The sequence below is a fragment of the Musca domestica genome, unplaced genomic scaffold (genome assembly GCF_030504385.1).
Source record: "Musca domestica strain aabys unplaced genomic scaffold, Musca_domestica.polishedcontigs.V.1.1 13, whole genome shotgun sequence".
Lineage (NCBI taxonomy): Eukaryota > Metazoa > Arthropoda > Insecta > Diptera > Muscidae > Musca > Musca domestica.
In genome coordinates, this window is record NW_026712172.1 from 18,188,569 (window position 1) to 18,205,999 (window position 17,431).

Genomic DNA, 17,431 nt, shown 5'->3' on the forward strand with positions numbered 1-17,431 from the left:
TTATTTTAGAAAATATTGATATTCAGTTGACCTCAAAATGCTTATTACTACATATTTATACAAAAAAATTAAAATTTTTGTGGCTAAGTAAATTTTGGAGATTTATAGGACATGATTTTGAAAAGAAATTTAAAACGTTTTGGTGTTATCTTCTTAATTTTAATATCTCTACGCAATTTCATAAAACAATTTTTCTTACAAACGCCAAAATCACAATTTTACTACTATTTTTACGGTGTTGGCGTCCACTACGTCACCCAAGTAACTTATGCAAAAGCTCAGTTGCCTTTTCTATTTTTTTAACTAAAACTGTTGATTTCCCCTCCATTATTTCGGTTTAGTTTCACAGTCTATAGCACCCTTGATGTTTACAGACATTTTCCCTTTATAACTCGCGCACCTACAGAACCCTAGTCTACTACCAAAAAAATACAGCCCCCATTGGTAAATTTGACAGTTGTCACAAGACCCAATAATCACATATGACCGTATTGTAGATTTTCTTCGTCCCCATTGAATTTTTGTTCGTGTACGGAGGAAATTTTTTATTAAATTTTCAGCAAATACCCTAATTTTTGGAGGAAATTTGTGTAAAAATCAAAAACAACAAATATGTCTGGAAAGGATAGGTTACCAATTTTCCCCTCTCGTGGGTAAGTAAATTGGAAAACCAAAGGCAAAGTGAATTTTGCTGAAAAGTGGTTGTGTGACATGAACAATTTTGCTGATTCGTTGCATTTTTTTCATGTTTTTTCTCCGATAGTGCCCAAATGTTGATGAAGGCACGTTTGGCTGGTGCACAAAAGGGTCATGGTTTGCTGAAAAAAAAGGCTGATGCCTTGCAAATGCGTTTCCGTATGATTTTGGGTAAAATCATTGAGGTAAGTGATTGCTTGGAGTTGGGGATGTTGGGGGTGGGGGAAGTATTGTGTGAAAAATGTTATGTATGTTTAATTGTGGTGTTTTCTCTTTTCTTTTATTCTACAGACCAAAACTTTAATGGGGGAAGTTATGAAAGAGGCTGCCTTCTCCTTGGCCGAGGCCAAATTCACAACCGGTGACTTCAATCAGGTGGTTTTGCAAAATGTCACCAAAGCCCAAATTAAAATTCGCACAAAGAAAGACAATGTGGCTGGTGTTACACTGCCCGTCTTCGAGTCGTATCAAGATGGTGCTGATACCTATGAATTGGCTGGTTTGGCTCGTGGTGGTCAACAATTGGCCAAATTGAAGAAAAACTATCAAAGTGCTGTCAAGCTATTGGTGGAATTAGCTTCCTTGCAGACCTCCTTTGTGACCTTGGATGAAGTCATTAAGATCACCAACAGAAGAGTTAATGCCATTGAACATGGTAGGTTGTTATAAGTCGTTTGAAATGGAATATTTCCAAGATTAATTTAAAATGTTCTTGATTTTAGTCATTATTCCCCGTATTGACCGTACCTTGGCCTACATTATCTCCGAATTGGATGAATTGGAACGTGAAGAATTCTACCGTCTAAAGAAGATCCAAGATAAGAAACGTGAGGCCCGTTCCAAACAGGAAGCCCACAAGGCTGAACTCTTAAAGAAGGGCATCGATGTCCGTGAGGTGGCCAATATCTTGGATGAGGGTGATGATGATGTTCTATTCTAAGTCCACTTTGTAAAGTTATATAGAGCATAAAGAAATCTACTCTTAGACAAACAACCAACAAAAAGCAAAAGAAACAATAATAACAACAACCCAACACACTACGATCAGTGTTTTAAGTTATAAGTCCAAACGGGAAAAAAATACCTGAAAATTATTGTTGTTTTTTTATTTTATTTCAATTTGATGTTTAGTTTCATTTCGTTATTGTTTTTTGTGACTGTCTTCCCCGGTTTTGTTTTTTTTTTTTTTCATTTTCATTTGAAACTTTTATTTCACTCTGCTAACGAAAAAAGACACTTAACACAGTATTCTTTGCCAAGTAGTGATTATTTGTTTGTTTTGTTGAATATGGTTTTTAAGAACAATATAAAATTTGCATCAGTTTTAAATAAAATTCCATAAAATTATCGTAATATACTACTGTATTATATATTAAAAAAAAGAATTAGAAAAAAAAAACGAAATCTTCATAAAATCTATTGTTATAATTAATAAGTAACGCCTGCATTATGGTATTCAAATAAATAATATATAAATGTTAATGGATATTTGAGTCTTCTCAGTTTCAATGAATTAATATTCAGCATCAATGAAAGGAGGGTGTGGGGGAAGGAACGATTTGTGAATTTTTTTGTGTTTTTAATTTAATTTTCTTTATGATTGCCTGAGAAATGTGTATGTGTTTTGACACCTATTTTGCATGCGCCGAAATAGCTCAGTTGGGAGAGCGTTAGACTGAAGATCTAAAGGTCCCCGGTTCAATCCCGGGTTTCGGCAAGCAATCCTTTTTAATTTTTTTTATATATTTTTTTTTATAAAAAATATTTGTTTTAAAAAAATTTTAATTTTGTGTTGTTGTTTTTTTTGTATTTTTGTGTTATTCAAAGTTGAGAAAAAATATTTTTACACTTTTAAATTAAAAAAAAATATATATATTTTATTTAATGTTAACATATAACAGGGTGAGATAAAAAAACTGCAACAAAGTCAAACGCCTTAATTTTTAAAATTTATTTTTTTTTTAATTTATTTTTTTTAATTTTAATTTTTTTTTACATTTTTTTTATTTTATTAAATGAAAGCACAATGGCCACCAAAATCTCCGGATACCAATCCGTTGGACTATTGTGTCTGGAGTATTTTGAAAAGCAAGGTTGGCACTAAAAATACGAAAGTGACGGAAATGGCATCAACTTTTAGAATAAGTTTAGATTTGTTCGAATTGGTCACCTTTGGCACGAATTATGGCCAATGAAACCGTCACACGCTGCCCGAATGTTGCTCTGCGATATTTTGGCCCATTCCCGGCGAAGCACTTGCTTTAGGTGATCGAAATTTTGGTATTTTTTAGTGGGCCAACCTTGCTTTTCAAAATACTCCAGACACAATAGTCCAACTGTTTGGTATCCTGAGATTTTGGTGGCTATTGTGCGTTGGAAATGAAGCGAGGAACCACATTTTGTAACCATTCTTGGGTGGCACATGCTGAGTGCGATGGTGCTGGAGTCCTTATGGAATGTCCAAGGTATGCGACCAAAATGTTTGCGTGCCCAAGGCTTTAATACAACCTCCAGAATATTTTCGCGATAATATTCTTCATTTATTCTGATGCCACAGTCGATTAATACGAGCGGAGAGCGACCTTCGGCTGTTATGGCGGCCCACACCATCACCATGGCCGGCGTTGGACCTCCCTCTCTAGATCATGTATATCCTTCCTGAGACGCCTGGGTGGGGGAGATTTATCCACCATATTATGGTTGGGATGACTCTCACGGTAACACCCAAGCATGTACTGCAACGAAAGCATATGATCATGCTGACGTAAAGGAAGGACATTCGTCTCCTCATGTAGATGGTCCACTGGTGGTCTCATACGAAGGCACCCAGTCGCAGTTCTCAGGGCAGCGTTCTGGCAGGTTTGGATGGGCTTCCATTGCATAGCACTAGTATTCGTAGACCACAATGGAGCCGCATAGCTGATCACAAACCGACCTACCGCGTTATAAGAGGTCAACAAGGTTTTTGTTGTCCTATCAAGAAGCCTATCAGGCAGGTCTGAGTGCCTTTCATACCGATGCAGTCGCGAATGCTAATGGCAGTTATAAAATGAATGCCATCCTCGGAGTCCACCCACCCATCCATTGCAGCTGAAGAACGTCAGCTGGCTAGAAAAACCAGGGCAGTTTTGAAGCAATTACGTTCAGGATGTTGTAGTCATCTCAATTTGTATTGGGCACGAATTAATGAAGATGTGCGTGACGCCTGCCCGGCGTGTGATACAGGCCCAAACATTACGCTTCATCTCTTTAATTGCACAGCCAAATCAGCCCATTAAAATAGTCGAATTTCTAAACCTGGAGCTGGAGCCAGATTAGCAGAACGTAAAAACTTGCATGTACTACTGCTACAACAGCAACAACCATGGTCGACGCATGAGTTCTGGTGGCCAATCGAAGGTACACATTTTCAGCTGACCCAGAAAACGCGATCATTTTTTTGTTCACAAACTACTGGACAACGGAATGAAATGTTTTCTCATCGGAGAAAACCAAATTCGGCAGTTCACACCTTTTCGACCAAGCAAAGCAACTCTTTAGCTGTTTTGAGTCTATTTTCTTTCTGTTGGGGTGTAAGTTCTTGCACTTTTTGGAATTTCAATGGCTTTGCCCCTAGCTCGAGCTCATTTTTCAATATTTGCCGAATGGAATATTGCGATATGTTCAGCTCACGAGCCATTTTTCGGCCATTGTTTTCTTCCGATGGTACGAGACACAAAAGATTTATTTATTTAGCATTCAAATTACCAAAGCTTATCCCTAAGAGAGACTTCTAAAATCCTCCTAGCCAAACTGCAAGCAGGCATTTGTGCAAAATGCCTTCAAAGATCTTTCTAACTTTTTGTTGTTGTTTTGTTTTTTTTTTTTTGGCCTGCAAAAAGATCCAACAATGTAAATTGGATTGAAAATGCCGAAACCCGGGATTGAACCGGGGACCTTTAGATCTTCAGTCTAACGCTCTCCCAACTGAGCTATTTCGGCAATAGGGAAGTTCTGAAACTAGCTCTAACATAAAGTGAAAATTCTGACATTGCTAGGATAGAGGAGAATAAGGGCGAGCAAGTAAGGGGGTGGATGAAAAAGCGGTTTGCATTCAGGATTATAATTGTTTCCCAAAAAGTTTTTTTAACAAAAAAATGTATTTCGAATTTTCAGCAGCTTCAAACCGTACGTGAAAGATTTGTGTAGAGTTGCCAAATGTTTGCAGAATATTGTAAAGTTGTATTAGCAAGGCATTTTAAGAAGTTGTCCTCGTTCAGAACGGTTATGTTTTTGGGCATTTTTTTTAAATGTCAAATTACCAAATTTTGAAATTAAACCAGAGACTTTCTGAAGATTTTTCGAATGTGGAGAATGGTATATTTTTTGGAAACAATAAACTTTTTAATTTAAATAATTTATTATTTCAATAAAGTTGTTATTATTTTTTTTTTGTAAATTTCTTGTTGATCGATCTCAGAATGTTGAGGTATAACGACACCCAATCTCGTTTTCATATAAAATTTGGAACAAAAATTGGCTTCCAAACCCCGTAATTGAATTAAACACGATCTTAAGTTTCTTTCAATATTTTTATTTTTAATAAAATCGTATTATAAAATTTTTCTTATACGTTTTTTATTTTCTTTATAATTTTTCACATTATTTTTATATGAAAAAAATAAATTTTACTTTAAATTAAATTTCTTTCAATAATATCAAATATGTTATTGTTTATAATAATATCCAAATTATTATTTTTTTATAAATTTCTTGTAGTTTGAACTCGAAACGTTTAGGTCATACTAAACCCAAAATCTTTTTTCATCTAAAATTCAAAAAAAATGGTTTCCAAACCACAAAATTGAATCAAACATGCTCTTAAGTCTCTTTAAATATTTTCTAAATTTTTATTTTTAATGAAATCGTCATTTAAAATTTATCATATAATTTTTTTTTCTTTAAATAATTTTTTTTTATGAAAAATTAATTTTTATTTTAAATTAAAAAACAAAAAAATCGTCTGCCGAAACCCGGGATTGAACCGGGGACCTTTAGATCTTCAGTCTAACGCTCTCCCAACTGAGCTATTTCGGCACATGCTCAACACACTGCAATTTAATAATTTTCCCAGAAATTATTTAAAATAAAATTTAATTTTATTTCAATTAAATTCCATAAATTTGTTGTTCTAATATTATTTATTAATTATACAAACAAATAACAATATTATCTATTAATTAAAGAGACAAATAAACACCCTCTAACAACTAAACAGTAGTTGTGTGACGCTATGCATCTTTACTAATAGTAATGCCTAAAACTATGCTACACATTTGAGCAATCACAGATAATCACAAGCAAAACATTGATTGGAGACATACTTGCCGACCGCTGAGTTTTATTCGCACATCATGGCCTTCTTGTGGCAGGAAATTGAGGATACCAACTTGGGAAAAACGTGTTATCATTTGCCACACAGCCAAAATGAAGAATCACTGCTTTATGCCAAGTTCAATGAAATCAATTTGGTAATGCTGATTTGCCGCCACCATCAAATCCCATGATCCAACATCGTTGAACTTCGGGGATATTTGATGGGAAAGGTGTGAGAAAATGAGTCAAGAAAAAGCCAGGAGTAAAAGCATCAGCTCAATGTGAAATAATATTTGAAATTAAATAGAATTTATAATTTTAGTCACGATTTGTTGAACGTGTGTTCACTTTAATGATTCACTGAACAAAGCAACTGAACTAGTTGCCAAATTGAAATACCCTTAAATTGTCAAAATGTAAAGGAGATGGTCTGTTTTATTTGCAAATAACTGTAGCCATGCGCCATGGTAGAAGAATATAGGTAGACGCATCGACACAGCTGCTCGGACTATGAACTGTCAAACCAATTTTGGAATTGAAAATGTTGAATGAAAAATTATTGATGAAAAACGCGAAAAAATTTAAAACTCTACTTATATTTGAAAAAAAAAAACATATAAATTATTTTGACATATCAATGCTCCCAAGCGTTGATGCATGTACCTGTATTTTTCTGCCATGCCATGCGCTTTATGTGAGTTTTAATGATATTATTATAATATTAATGATATTATCATGGTACAATAAAAAGGTGAGGTAGACATACCAGCTGATTGTAATTTTGTCTAAATGTGCCAGACTTCTGCCAATTTCTGGTGTGTTATACTTTAACTGATTTCCCCTTTATGATATCGAAGAAAATTGTAAAACTAGTAGATTCTTTCAGTTTCTGGAACAGACCATTTTTGTATATATTTGTTGTTTTAAAAAATAAAAACAAAATATTTTCAAATAATAAAAATATTTTCAAAATTAATGATTGGAAGAAACTTGAATTTGCGGGGCGCGCATTCATAATATTAACCAGATTTGCCATGGAAGATTGAACACTTAGGATCATCTTTTTGAGAGAACATCCAGACATTTCATTCATCTTTCGCTATTTGACTCATTTTAAAAATTAACAAAAATTTGATATTTTTGAAATAAAAATAAACTTGTTGCCTAAATTTTGAATATTTTTGCCAGGAAGCGGGCATAGCCTCAGGACTGTATTTCTGTAGTTTTACGAAGCTGTTCTACATCCTTATTGCACCATGATTGCGACCAGAATTCCTATCCTATTGCCAATCAGAATTCCTACCGATAGCAAGAGCATTGCCAACTTTAATTTGGACTTTTCATTCACAATTTTGCGTTTTAATTTTACCGATATTTGTCGGTAACTCAAAAATTTCGTTAGAGAATCCCACTACAGATGAGTTAACATCGGTTGACGGAAAAGGCGTACAACAACTATTCAAGGACCATTCAGGAGTAAATGCCTCAGGTTCTTCCATACATATGCCTCAATAAGAATAAGTTTAAATTCCAATTTGTTGAACGTATATTCGCCTGGCATTTATTTGAACGATTCACTAAAAAGAGCAATTGAACTAGTTGCAAACTTAAATGCCCACAAATTATCCCCATGTGAAGGAGAAGGAATGTGTTTTAATTGCATAAAACGGTAGCCATGCGACTAGAATTGGGGATATTGACAAATATGTGTCATTACTTGCCACACAGCCAAAAAAAAATCGCTGCCTTTCTTGTGTGAAGTTTAATGATATTTTTGCAGTCATGTTGGTTACCAATCAGGTGAGTTGCCATCGGTTGATTGGAAATGCGTACAAAAATTAGTCAAGGGCAATTCAGGAGTAAATGCCTCAGGTTCTTCCATACATCTATGGCCCATTAAATATAATTTTAATCCCGATTTGTTGAACGTGTATTCGTCTGGCTTTCATATGAACCATTCACTGAAAAGAGCCATTGAACTAGTTGCAAATTTAAATGTCCTGTCCTCCTGAAGGAGTGTGTTTTATTTGCAAATATCGGTAACCATGCGACCAGAATTGGGGATATTGACAAATATGTGTTATTACTTACCACACAGCCAAAATAAGAGTCGGTGTCTTTTGTGTGAGGTTTTAGATATTATTGCGGCCATCAGGTTAGTTACCACTGGTTGATTGGAAATGTGTACAGAAATTCGTCAAGGGTAATTCAGGAGTGAATGCCTCAGGTTCTTCCATACATCTATGGCCCATTAAATATAATTTTAATCCCGATTTGTTGAACGTGTATTCGTCTGGAATTCATTTGAACGATTCACTGAAAAGAGCCATTGAACTAGTTGCACATTTAAATGTCCTCAAATTATCCTCATATGTGAAGGAGAAGGAGTGTGATTTATTCGCAAATAACGACAGTAATTCGAGCAGAAATTGGGAATATGGGGCGGAATTCTTGTTCCATGAAAGTGTGAAATGAATTTTTTTTACTTTAAAAAAAAATGTTTCATTTGACACATCTTTAATTTATAAAAGTTTTTATGTTACATTTTTATAGAAGTAGAATTGAGACCATAGACTTGGAGAGTATGCCTAATATGTTTTATTACTTGCCACACACAGGCAAAAAAAAACGCATCACTGATTTATGTGAAGTTCAATGATATTTCATTTTGCGTTCAATTTAAAATTCACTGAAATGAGCAACAAAACTAGTTGCAAATTAAAATACCCTTCAATTGACAAATGTTTAGGAAATTTACTGGTCTTTGATTTATGTTAAGTTTAATGATATTTCATTTTACAATTCACTGAAATGAGCAACTAAAGTAGTTGCAAATTGAAATGCCATAAAATTGCCAAAATGTGTAGGAGATTTGCTGGCCGTTGATTTATGTGAAGTTCAATGATATTTCTTTAGACAATTCACTGAAATGAGCAACTAAACTAGTTGCAAATTGAAATACCCTCCAATTGCCAAAATGTGTAAGAGATATGCTGGTTTTTGTCGGCAACGGATGCATCCGATTTTTTTTGGCTTTCAAGTCTTTGATTGAATTTTTTTCTAAATTTCTTAATATTTTAAAAATACAAGTTATCATAACTACTCATGGTAAAATTATACAAGGTAATCTCATGTTGACATATGAAATATACTTTTTTCATAACATTTAATCAACAACATCCAACCTTCAAAATTAAAAAAAAAACCATTAGATCTTATAAACCCAGCTGGTTAATCTTCAATTGTATAAACGCGCTATATATTAAAACTTTCTAATCAACAACCTGTTTTGAATTGTGGCGTTTACACCATACTTACCATTTTGGGAGGTTTAATTAAAATTAATTTTATTTTTGGAACTTACATTGAAATCGTTTTTATTTTATTAAATAAATTATAAAAAGTAATTATTTTTCTTAAAACTTAAAAAAACCAACACCAATACTTCATTTTTTGTTTGTTTATCCTTAAAAAAATAATCGTTGGAGCTTTAAGCTCGTTTTTGTGGTTTATCTTCTAAAGAGAAATACTTAATTTATAGAGGGACCTTTAAGGTTTCGTTCTTAAGTGAGAATATAGTATCTTTTTTTTTTTCTTCTTCTAAAAATAAACGTATATAATTAGGTTCGTGTAGAGGAATGGTTTGTGGGAGATCTGAAAGAGTATCGAAAACATTTTATAAATACCAAGAACTAAAATGGTTTTCGAAATCCTTTCCAGGGGTTTGTGAGGGAGAAAGTTGTGTAGACACATAAGGAGTTGAGTAAAGCATAAAAAAAATAATGTAAATGTATAAAAATCAGTCTTAAAAAAACACACACATAAAATATACGTAAGTAAAGGAAATGTAAATAGAATTATATAAAGAGCTGCGAAAGAGATTTATACTACAAAAAATTGGGAATATCAATGAAGATGTTAGTAATTTAAAACGCTTTACCTTAATACTATTCTGTGATGATCTGTGCCTTGTAGCCTACTATTTAAAATACCAATTAATTAGAAAATACCAGAGTCAAACTTAAGTAGAGTACACCCTATGGTAATTGGGAAATAACTTCTAAACTAATTTTGTTTTTAAATATTTTCTTATATTTTGTCCTACGGCGCCTATTTGGATATGTATTTTTCAACAATTTTAATTAATTTAAGTATTCTTTAGTTTAAAATGTTTTATTCCAAAAATGGTTCATTGTAGCATAAGTTGTCTTGGTGCGACTATCTGCATTGTCATGATCGTCAAACTCGAATTGGCAACGAAAATATTAGTTCTGAGCAAATATTTTAATGTTTCTATGCATTTTAAGGATGGCCAAATGTTTGATGAGTTGTAATATTTTTTTTTATCTCAAAAAAAAAAAAAATAAGAAAATAAAAAATAAAACAAAATAATCCTCAGTTTGGATAGGAATATTTTTTTAAATTAAAATAAGCAGATTATTTGTTCAAATTTAAGTTTTTCCAATTTTTGGGTCCATTTGTTTGTCAAGCTTTTAATAAAAATAATTAATAAAAAGATTGTCGCTACGTTTAATCCAAATAAATTCAAGTAACTGATAGTGTTTACTCATCTTTAAAACTAATTCGCCATGGCTCTCTTAATTTTGGCGTTTGCCAAAGCTGGTGAAGTTAAATCAAATAACTATAAGTAACTGATAGTGTGTACTCATCTTTAAAACTTTTTCGCTATGGCTCCTTTAATTTTGGCGTTTGCCAAAGCTTTTAAAATTTAATCCAAATAAATTGAAGTAACTGATAGTGTGTACTCATCTCTAAGATTATGTCGTCGTGGCTCCTTTAATTTTGGCGTTTGCCAAAGCTGGAGAAATTAATTTAAATAAATTCAAATAACTGATTGTGTGTACTCATCTTTAAAATTATGTCACCGTGGCTTCTTTAATTTTGGCGCCTGCCAAAACTGGTGACGTAAAATCAAATAAATTCAAGTAACTGATAGTGTGTATTCATATTTAAAATTATGTCGCCGTGGCTCCTTTAAATTTGGTGTTCGCCAGAGGTGGTGAAGTTTAATACAAATAAATTCATGTAACTGATAGTGTGTACTCATCTTTAATTATGTCGCCGTGGCTCCTTTAATTTTGGCGTCTGCCAAAAATGATGAAGTTTAATTTAAATTAATTCAAGTAACTAAAAGTGTGTACTCATCTTTAAAACTATTTCGCCACGGCTCCTTTAGTTTTGGCGTTTGCCAAAGCTGGTGAAGGATAATCCAAATAAATTGAAGTAACTGATAGTGTGTACTCATCTTATGTCGCCGTGGCTCCTAATTCAAGTAACTGATAGTGTGTACTCATCTTTAAAATTATTTCGTCACGGCTCCTTTAATGTAGGCGCTTGCCAAAACTGGTGAAGTTTAATCCAAATAAATTGAAGTAAATAATAGTGTGTACCATGGTAGAAGAATATAGGTAGACGCATCGATACAGCTGCTTAGACAATGAGCTGTCAAATCAATTTTGGAATTGAATATAATGGAATATAATAACCTCCGAATGACGTCGTATAGGAAAATATATGAAAATCTACTTATATTTGAAAAAACATTTAAATTTGTTTGACATATCAATGCTCCCAAGCGTTGATGCATCTACCTGTATTCTTCTGCCATGGTGTGCACTCATCTTTAAAATTATGTCGCCGGGGCTCCTTCAAATTTGGCGTTTGCCAAAGCTGGTGAAGTTAAATCAAATAAATTCAAGTAATTGATAGTGTGTACTCATCTTATGTCGCCGTGGCTCCTAATTCAAGTAAATGATAGTGTGTACCATGGTAGAGGAATATAGGTAGACGCATCGACACAGCTGCTGGGACAATGAGCTGTCCAACTAATTTTGGAATTGAAAATGTTAAATGAAAAATTATTTCAATTTGTAAAAATTGTCGAAAAATGTGAATTATAGTAACCTCCGAATGACGTTGTATAAGAAAACATATAAAAATCTACTTATATTTGAAAAAAAAAACATTTAAATTTGTTTGACATATCAATGCTCCCAAGCGTTGATGCATCTACCTGTATTTTTGTGCTATGGTGTGTACTCATCTTTAAAATGTTGTTACCGTGGCTCCTTTAATTTTGGCGTTGCCAAAGCTCTTGAAATTGTTTTGTTTTGGGGATAAATTTAATAAAAAGTAAATTTGTCGGAATTTTAGATGTCTCTCTATCTTCGCAGCTCCTTTTTTGAAAGATTATAATTACTACTAGGCCATAAAAAATAAATAGATAAAATTAATAAAAAAATACTGAGGCCAAAATTTTTGTTAACTTAAAAAATATTGAAGTGGTTTGTCAATTTAACGACATGGTAATAACTTTCCAAGGTTTATTAAATGTCAGCTGTCAAGAAAAACAGTTGTTGTCATCCATGATCTTCATTTTTAGGAAAAAAACATAATGGGGGCTTGCTTTGTTCCGTTAAAGTTAAATTCATTGTACAATTAAATCAAGGATATCTTATGTCAGAAAAATCTTCGTCGAAAACAGAATATAATCAGGGCTGTCACAGAAACCATGTTGGTTTAGCTTATTGTCGTTTTTGTAAACCAATATTGGTTTCATTTGGTGTCATGAATCCAAGTTGGTTTTGTCAATTTCGAATGTAAATAAAACCTATGTTCGAAACAGCTGTTGTTGCTTACATGTGTTGTTTGTTTATTTGTCATTGAAATATCAGTAAAAGTAAAGTAAATAAAAAAAGAAATAAGTCGCTATAAAAAAAGTAAGATGGCATCAGCAGTGGTAGTTTTTGCAAGAAAAGCTCTTAGAGGTTTCAGCAACCCACTGGAGTTGCCGGAGATAGCGTAAATACAATTTTTTATTGTGAACTTTCTCATAAAGCTGCTTTGCAGATTTATGGTTTATGGTCCTTTAAAAATTCTTTAAAAAATCCTTAAAAATCCACGTTAATGGTCCTTTAAAAAATTCTTTAAAAAATCCAGGTTTCTAGTCGTTTAAAAATTGTTTAAAAAATCCACATTTTTAGTCCTTTGAATATCCTTTAAAAATTGTTTAAAAATCCAAAGCAAATGAAAAGTGACAGCTCTAAGCAGCTTGGTTTATTTCCAATAACAAAACCAATAACATTGGCTTCTATGACAACCAAAACCGATAAAATTCTAATTCGAAAATAAAACCGATAACATTGATTTTCATGACACCAAAGCATTTTTTCTTGTCGTTTTTAAAACCAATAGTGATAAAATTGGTTTCTATGACAGCCCTGAATATATAATTTTATATTTTTTATAATGCTAGCTTTACCGTGCTTAAATCGTAAAAATTCAATATTTTCAAATAAATGAATTTTATTGTTAGAAATAAAATTTCTACGGAAAAAAGCTTCAATGTTTTTTTTCAACTTTTATCCATTTCGAAATTACCTATCGTTTGCCTTGACCTTCCACTTCCAAAAAATTGGAAATGCAATATGAGGCCATATTTACATTAAATGTATTCTTCTGTATCACAAAAAAACATTGATTTTAATGTAAACACTAGTTAAACCTCATGCTTTACTTTGCCTTGCAACATTGCCGCCATCATAAAAGGATGCACATGCAAATGGCAATTCTGTGTTGTAAAATCACTTGTGAGGATGGCAATGCTTTGAACTCAGAGTAAAGCATGATGGCCACACATTGCATTTTCTTTTACACTACATTCTTTTTAGACTACATTATAAATGCAGTAGCTACAAACTAATTGGGATTGGGATATGAGGGGGATTCTCGGAATTCCCACACACTCAAACACCCACATTTCTCCCGTCTCAACTAACTTAGGGGCTAATTTAAACTAATTAATATACTCTACCATACGGCAGTGTATTCGGATAATAAGGCATAAAGAATTTTGTACCAAATCTAGCGGATTGAGCCGATTCACTGCTGCAAAATGAGAAGAAGAAGAGAAAGAAAATATTAGAAATCATTTTTTTTTCCAGTCTTTTTGTCAAAATCCTTACCTTGAACTAAACATCGATGTACACACCTCGGCCCGATGCAGCCGACTGCTATTATTCGACAGACTGCCACAATTGTGTATAGCTGCAATACGTCGGCGGGAACGTATCAATGACGTTATGGCCACAATGACAGCTATCAAAAATATCAAACCCAATACACAAAAGGACATGGCCAGTTTGGAGACGGATAAACACAGGGTGCCATCGTTGATCAGAGGCCGGACATAGGGTGGATATTCTTCTGCTAAGTGAAAAAAGAAAGGAAAAAGTAAAGGGATATTAGAAAAGAAAGCCAAAAGGTAAAAAGTAAATTTGTTTTTTTCTGAAAATAACGCTTCACTTCCTTACCACTCATATTGTGTCGCCTATCATAGCGCAAACGATCCACCTCAATTTGTGGCGCTGTCACGGCCAGCGAATTGAAAACTTCAATGCGTGCCAAATGTTTATCGGTGCTTAGTATTAGTTTTTCGCTGGTACGGCAATTTACCTGAAATAAATAAAAAAAAAATAAAATAAAATTAATTAAAAAAATATTTTGAAAATTACAGAGAAGTGGAACAAAATATCAGGAAGCAAAAATCGTATTTAAAGAGCCATGACGATATCATCGGTGGCCATATGTAATTATGTCATAGCCTGGAAAAGAGTCGAATAGAGAAAGTTTTAAATTATCAAAAAGATAACAGTTCTAGAAATTGAAATTCATTTTGAATTTAATCACCACATTTTTAAATGAAATTTTCTAAGAGAGACGTACTTAATTTTTTAAATATCAAAAATATCTCTCGGAGAATTTTTGCATTTTTTGCAAACTTCAACTTCAGTCTGTTGTCATTTCTAAGCCACTCGTTCGACAGCTGTTTAAAGTTATTCCAGTGACAGCTCATTACATTGTTTACACGCATACAAAAGCATTTTGGTCAGAAAACAGCAACAACAGCAGAAATGCTTCGAAAAGTAAAGAAGCGACTTCCGATCGAAACCCGTAGCTTCGCAGTGGCCGAAAAATGGCTCGTGAGCTGAACATATCGCAATATTCCATTCGGCAAATATTGAAAAATGAGCTCGGGGTGAAGCCATTGAAATTCCAAAAAGTGCAAGAACTTACACCGCAACAGAAAGAAAATAGACTCAAAAGAGGTAAAGAGTTGCTTCGCTTGGCCGAAAGTGGTGAACTGCCGAATTTGGGTTTCTCCGATGAGAAAACATTCCATTCCGTTTTCCAGCAGTTTGTAAGCAAACACAAAATAATCGTGTTTACTTGCCAAAGAGGTCAGCTGAAAATGTGCACCTTCGGTTGGCCACCAGAACCCAAGCGCCGGCCATGGTCATGATGGTGTGGGCCGCCATAACAGCCGGTGGTCGCTCTCCGCTCGTATTAATCGACCGTGGCATCAGAATAAATGCCGAATATTATCGTGAAAATATTCTGGAGGGTGTATTAAAGCCTTGGGCACGCAAACATTTTGGCCGCAGATCTTGAACATTCCCACAAGTCTCCAGCACCATCGCACTTAGCACGCGCCACCCAAGAATGATTACAAATTGAAGTTCCCCGCTTCATTTCCAGCGCACAATGGCCACCAAAAATCTCCGGATACCAATTCGTTGGACTATTGTGTCCGGAGTATTTTGGAAGGACACCAAAGTGAAGGACACCAAGCAAGCGCTTCGCCGAGAATTGGCCAAAATACCGCAGAGCAACATTCGGGCAGCTTGTGACGGTTTCATTGGCCGTTTGAAGGCCAGAATTAGTGCCAACAGCGACCAATTCGAACAAATCTAAACTTATTCTAAAATTTGATGCTATTTCCGATATGTTAGCATTCATTCAATAAAATTAAAAAAAAAAATGTAAAAATTATGGCGTTTGACTTTGTTGGAGTTTTTTTTTTGTATCTCCCCCTGTAATTATACCCTACACCACAAGGTGGTCAGGGTATTATGTCTTTATGCATTTGTTTGTAACAGGCAAAAGGAAACGAGATAGACCCATAGTTCCTTTTGATGAATCACTTTCTGAGTTGATTTATGCATGTCAGTCCGTCTGTTCGTCGGACTGATTGGAGATAATCAGTAAAAATTTAGATATAGCTCCCATATATATCTTCGTCCGATTTGCCTTTAATTGTGCACCAAACGTGTAATATCAGCCCGAATATTATGGAATTTGGCACATACAACCAAATTAGGCCAAAAAATAAGTATGCCAAATTTGATCAAAATCGGTTCAGATATAGCTATAGCTCCCATATATATTGTTCATCCGATTTGTTATTTTTGTCCTCCGCAGCCGTAATATGCACTCTGTAACAACAATATTTGGGGAAATATATCAAATACAGCTCAGAAATACCTTTGCTAAATTTGATCGAGATCGGTTCAGATTTAGATATAGCTCCCATATATAACTTCGTCCGATTTAATTTTTATTGTACACCAAACGCCTAATATTTGCCCAAATGGTATGGAATTTGGCACATACGACCGAATTGAGTCTAGAAGGTATTATGCCAAATTTGGTGAAGATCGGTTCAGATATAGCTATAACTCCCATATACATATCTTCGTCCGATTTGCCTTTTATTGTGCACCGGAACGTGTAATATCAGCCCGAATAGCATGAAATTTGGCACATACAACCAAATTAGGCCAGAAAATAAGTATGGCAAATTTGATCGAAATCGCTTCAGATATAGCTATAGCTCCCATATATATTGTTCATCCGATTTGTTTTTTTTTTTTGTCCTCCACAGCCGTAATATGCACTCCGTAACAACGATATTCAGGGAAATATATCAAATACAGCTCAAAAATACCTTTGCTAAATTTTATCGAGATCGGTTCAGATTTGGATATAGCTCCCATATATATCTTTATCTGATTTCAAATTAATTTTGCACCAAATGGACAATACAAGTCCGAATTTAAAAAGATACAAATGCTTCGGCATATTTAGTCCTTTGAATTTTAAATTATAATTATAATCATAGCGTGTATGATTGAATTCTCCCATAAAAACTTTTAATTTTTATGTGGAGCTCAACTAAATTAGCAAAGTGGTGTAGGGGTATCATAAAATCGGCCCCGCCCGACTTTAGGACTTTCTTTACTGGTTTTGATTTGAAATTTAAACAAAGTCAAATCACAATAGTTAATTAGCAATAAGTTTATTGTCAAACTGTTGTTACAAGTAGTCTTCTTGTCCAACCTTAAATAGACTTTGGGCCGTTATTATTTTTTGTCTAAATTAAAAGTTATGAAATAAATAACATTGCGTAAAAATTGCTATAACCACTACATAAAACAGCCAAAGTAGCGATTTAAAAAAAAATCTCTACAACCCTTAAATAGGGGTTTTTATGTCTCAAAAATCACCAAAATTAGCGAGA

General features: G+C 33.8%; 2 protein-coding genes and 3 non-coding genes across 6 annotated transcripts; 2 read left to right on the forward strand and 3 right to left on the reverse strand.

Annotated features, from left to right (window-relative positions):
* The first annotated feature begins 473 nt into the window (after positions 1-473).
* On the forward strand, positions 474-2,182 carry LOC131800861 (V-type proton ATPase subunit D 1). Its single transcript, XM_059118714.1, has 4 exons — positions 474-653; positions 764-881; positions 988-1,351; positions 1,419-2,182. Exons 1-4 carry the CDS (start codon positions 613-615, stop codon positions 1,634-1,636), a joined length of 741 nt encoding a protein of 246 aa, XP_058974697.1. The 5' UTR covers positions 474-612; the 3' UTR covers positions 1,637-2,182.
* A 158-nt stretch (positions 2,183-2,340) lies between these two features.
* On the forward strand, positions 2,341-2,413 carry TRNAF-GAA (transfer RNA phenylalanine (anticodon GAA)). Its single transcript has one exon. It is a non-coding gene; the product is annotated as a tRNA-Phe (tRNA).
* A 2,191-nt stretch (positions 2,414-4,604) lies between these two features.
* TRNAF-GAA (transfer RNA phenylalanine (anticodon GAA)) lies at positions 4,605-4,677 on the reverse strand. The gene has a single exon. It is a non-coding gene; the product is annotated as a tRNA-Phe (tRNA).
* Positions 4,678-5,699: 1,022 nt separating this feature from the next.
* On the reverse strand, positions 5,700-5,772 carry TRNAF-GAA (transfer RNA phenylalanine (anticodon GAA)). The gene has a single exon. It is a non-coding gene; the product is annotated as a tRNA-Phe (tRNA).
* An 8,056-nt stretch (positions 5,773-13,828) lies between these two features.
* On the reverse strand, positions 13,829-14,657 carry LOC131800775 (uncharacterized). 2 transcript variants are annotated; one of them, XM_059118465.1, is made up of 4 exons: positions 14,586-14,657; positions 14,385-14,526; positions 14,037-14,277; positions 13,829-13,959 (listed from the first exon to the last, which is right to left on the reverse strand). In XM_059118465.1, the coding sequence occupies exons 2-4, from the start codon at positions 14,389-14,391 to the stop codon at positions 13,872-13,874; spliced, it is 336 nt and encodes a 111-aa protein (XP_058974448.1). In that variant the 5' UTR covers positions 14,392-14,526; positions 14,586-14,657; the 3' UTR covers positions 13,829-13,871. The 2 variants fall into 2 exon arrangements, with proteins under 2 accessions (XP_058974448.1, XP_058974447.1); XM_059118464.1 differs by having other exon boundaries at positions 14,037-14,280.
* Between the last annotated feature and the right edge of the window lie 2,774 nt (positions 14,658-17,431).

Bases quoted from the DNA above. Each gene is read 5' to 3' on its own strand.
- LOC131800775 (XM_059118464.1), bottom strand. The intron at 13,960-14,036 runs GTAAGGATTTTG...CTCATTTTGCAG, and splicing joins ACATCGATGTTTAGTTCAAG to CAGTGAATCGGCTCAATCCG.
- LOC131800861 (XM_059118714.1), top strand. From the start codon at position 613: ATGTCTGGAAAGGATAGGTTACCAATTTTCCCCTCTCGTGG. The intron at 654-763 runs GTAAGTAAATTG...TTTCTCCGATAG, and splicing joins CCAATTTTCCCCTCTCGTGG to TGCCCAAATGTTGATGAAGG. The intron at 1,352-1,418 runs GTAGGTTGTTAT...TCTTGATTTTAG, and splicing joins AGTTAATGCCATTGAACATG to TCATTATTCCCCGTATTGAC.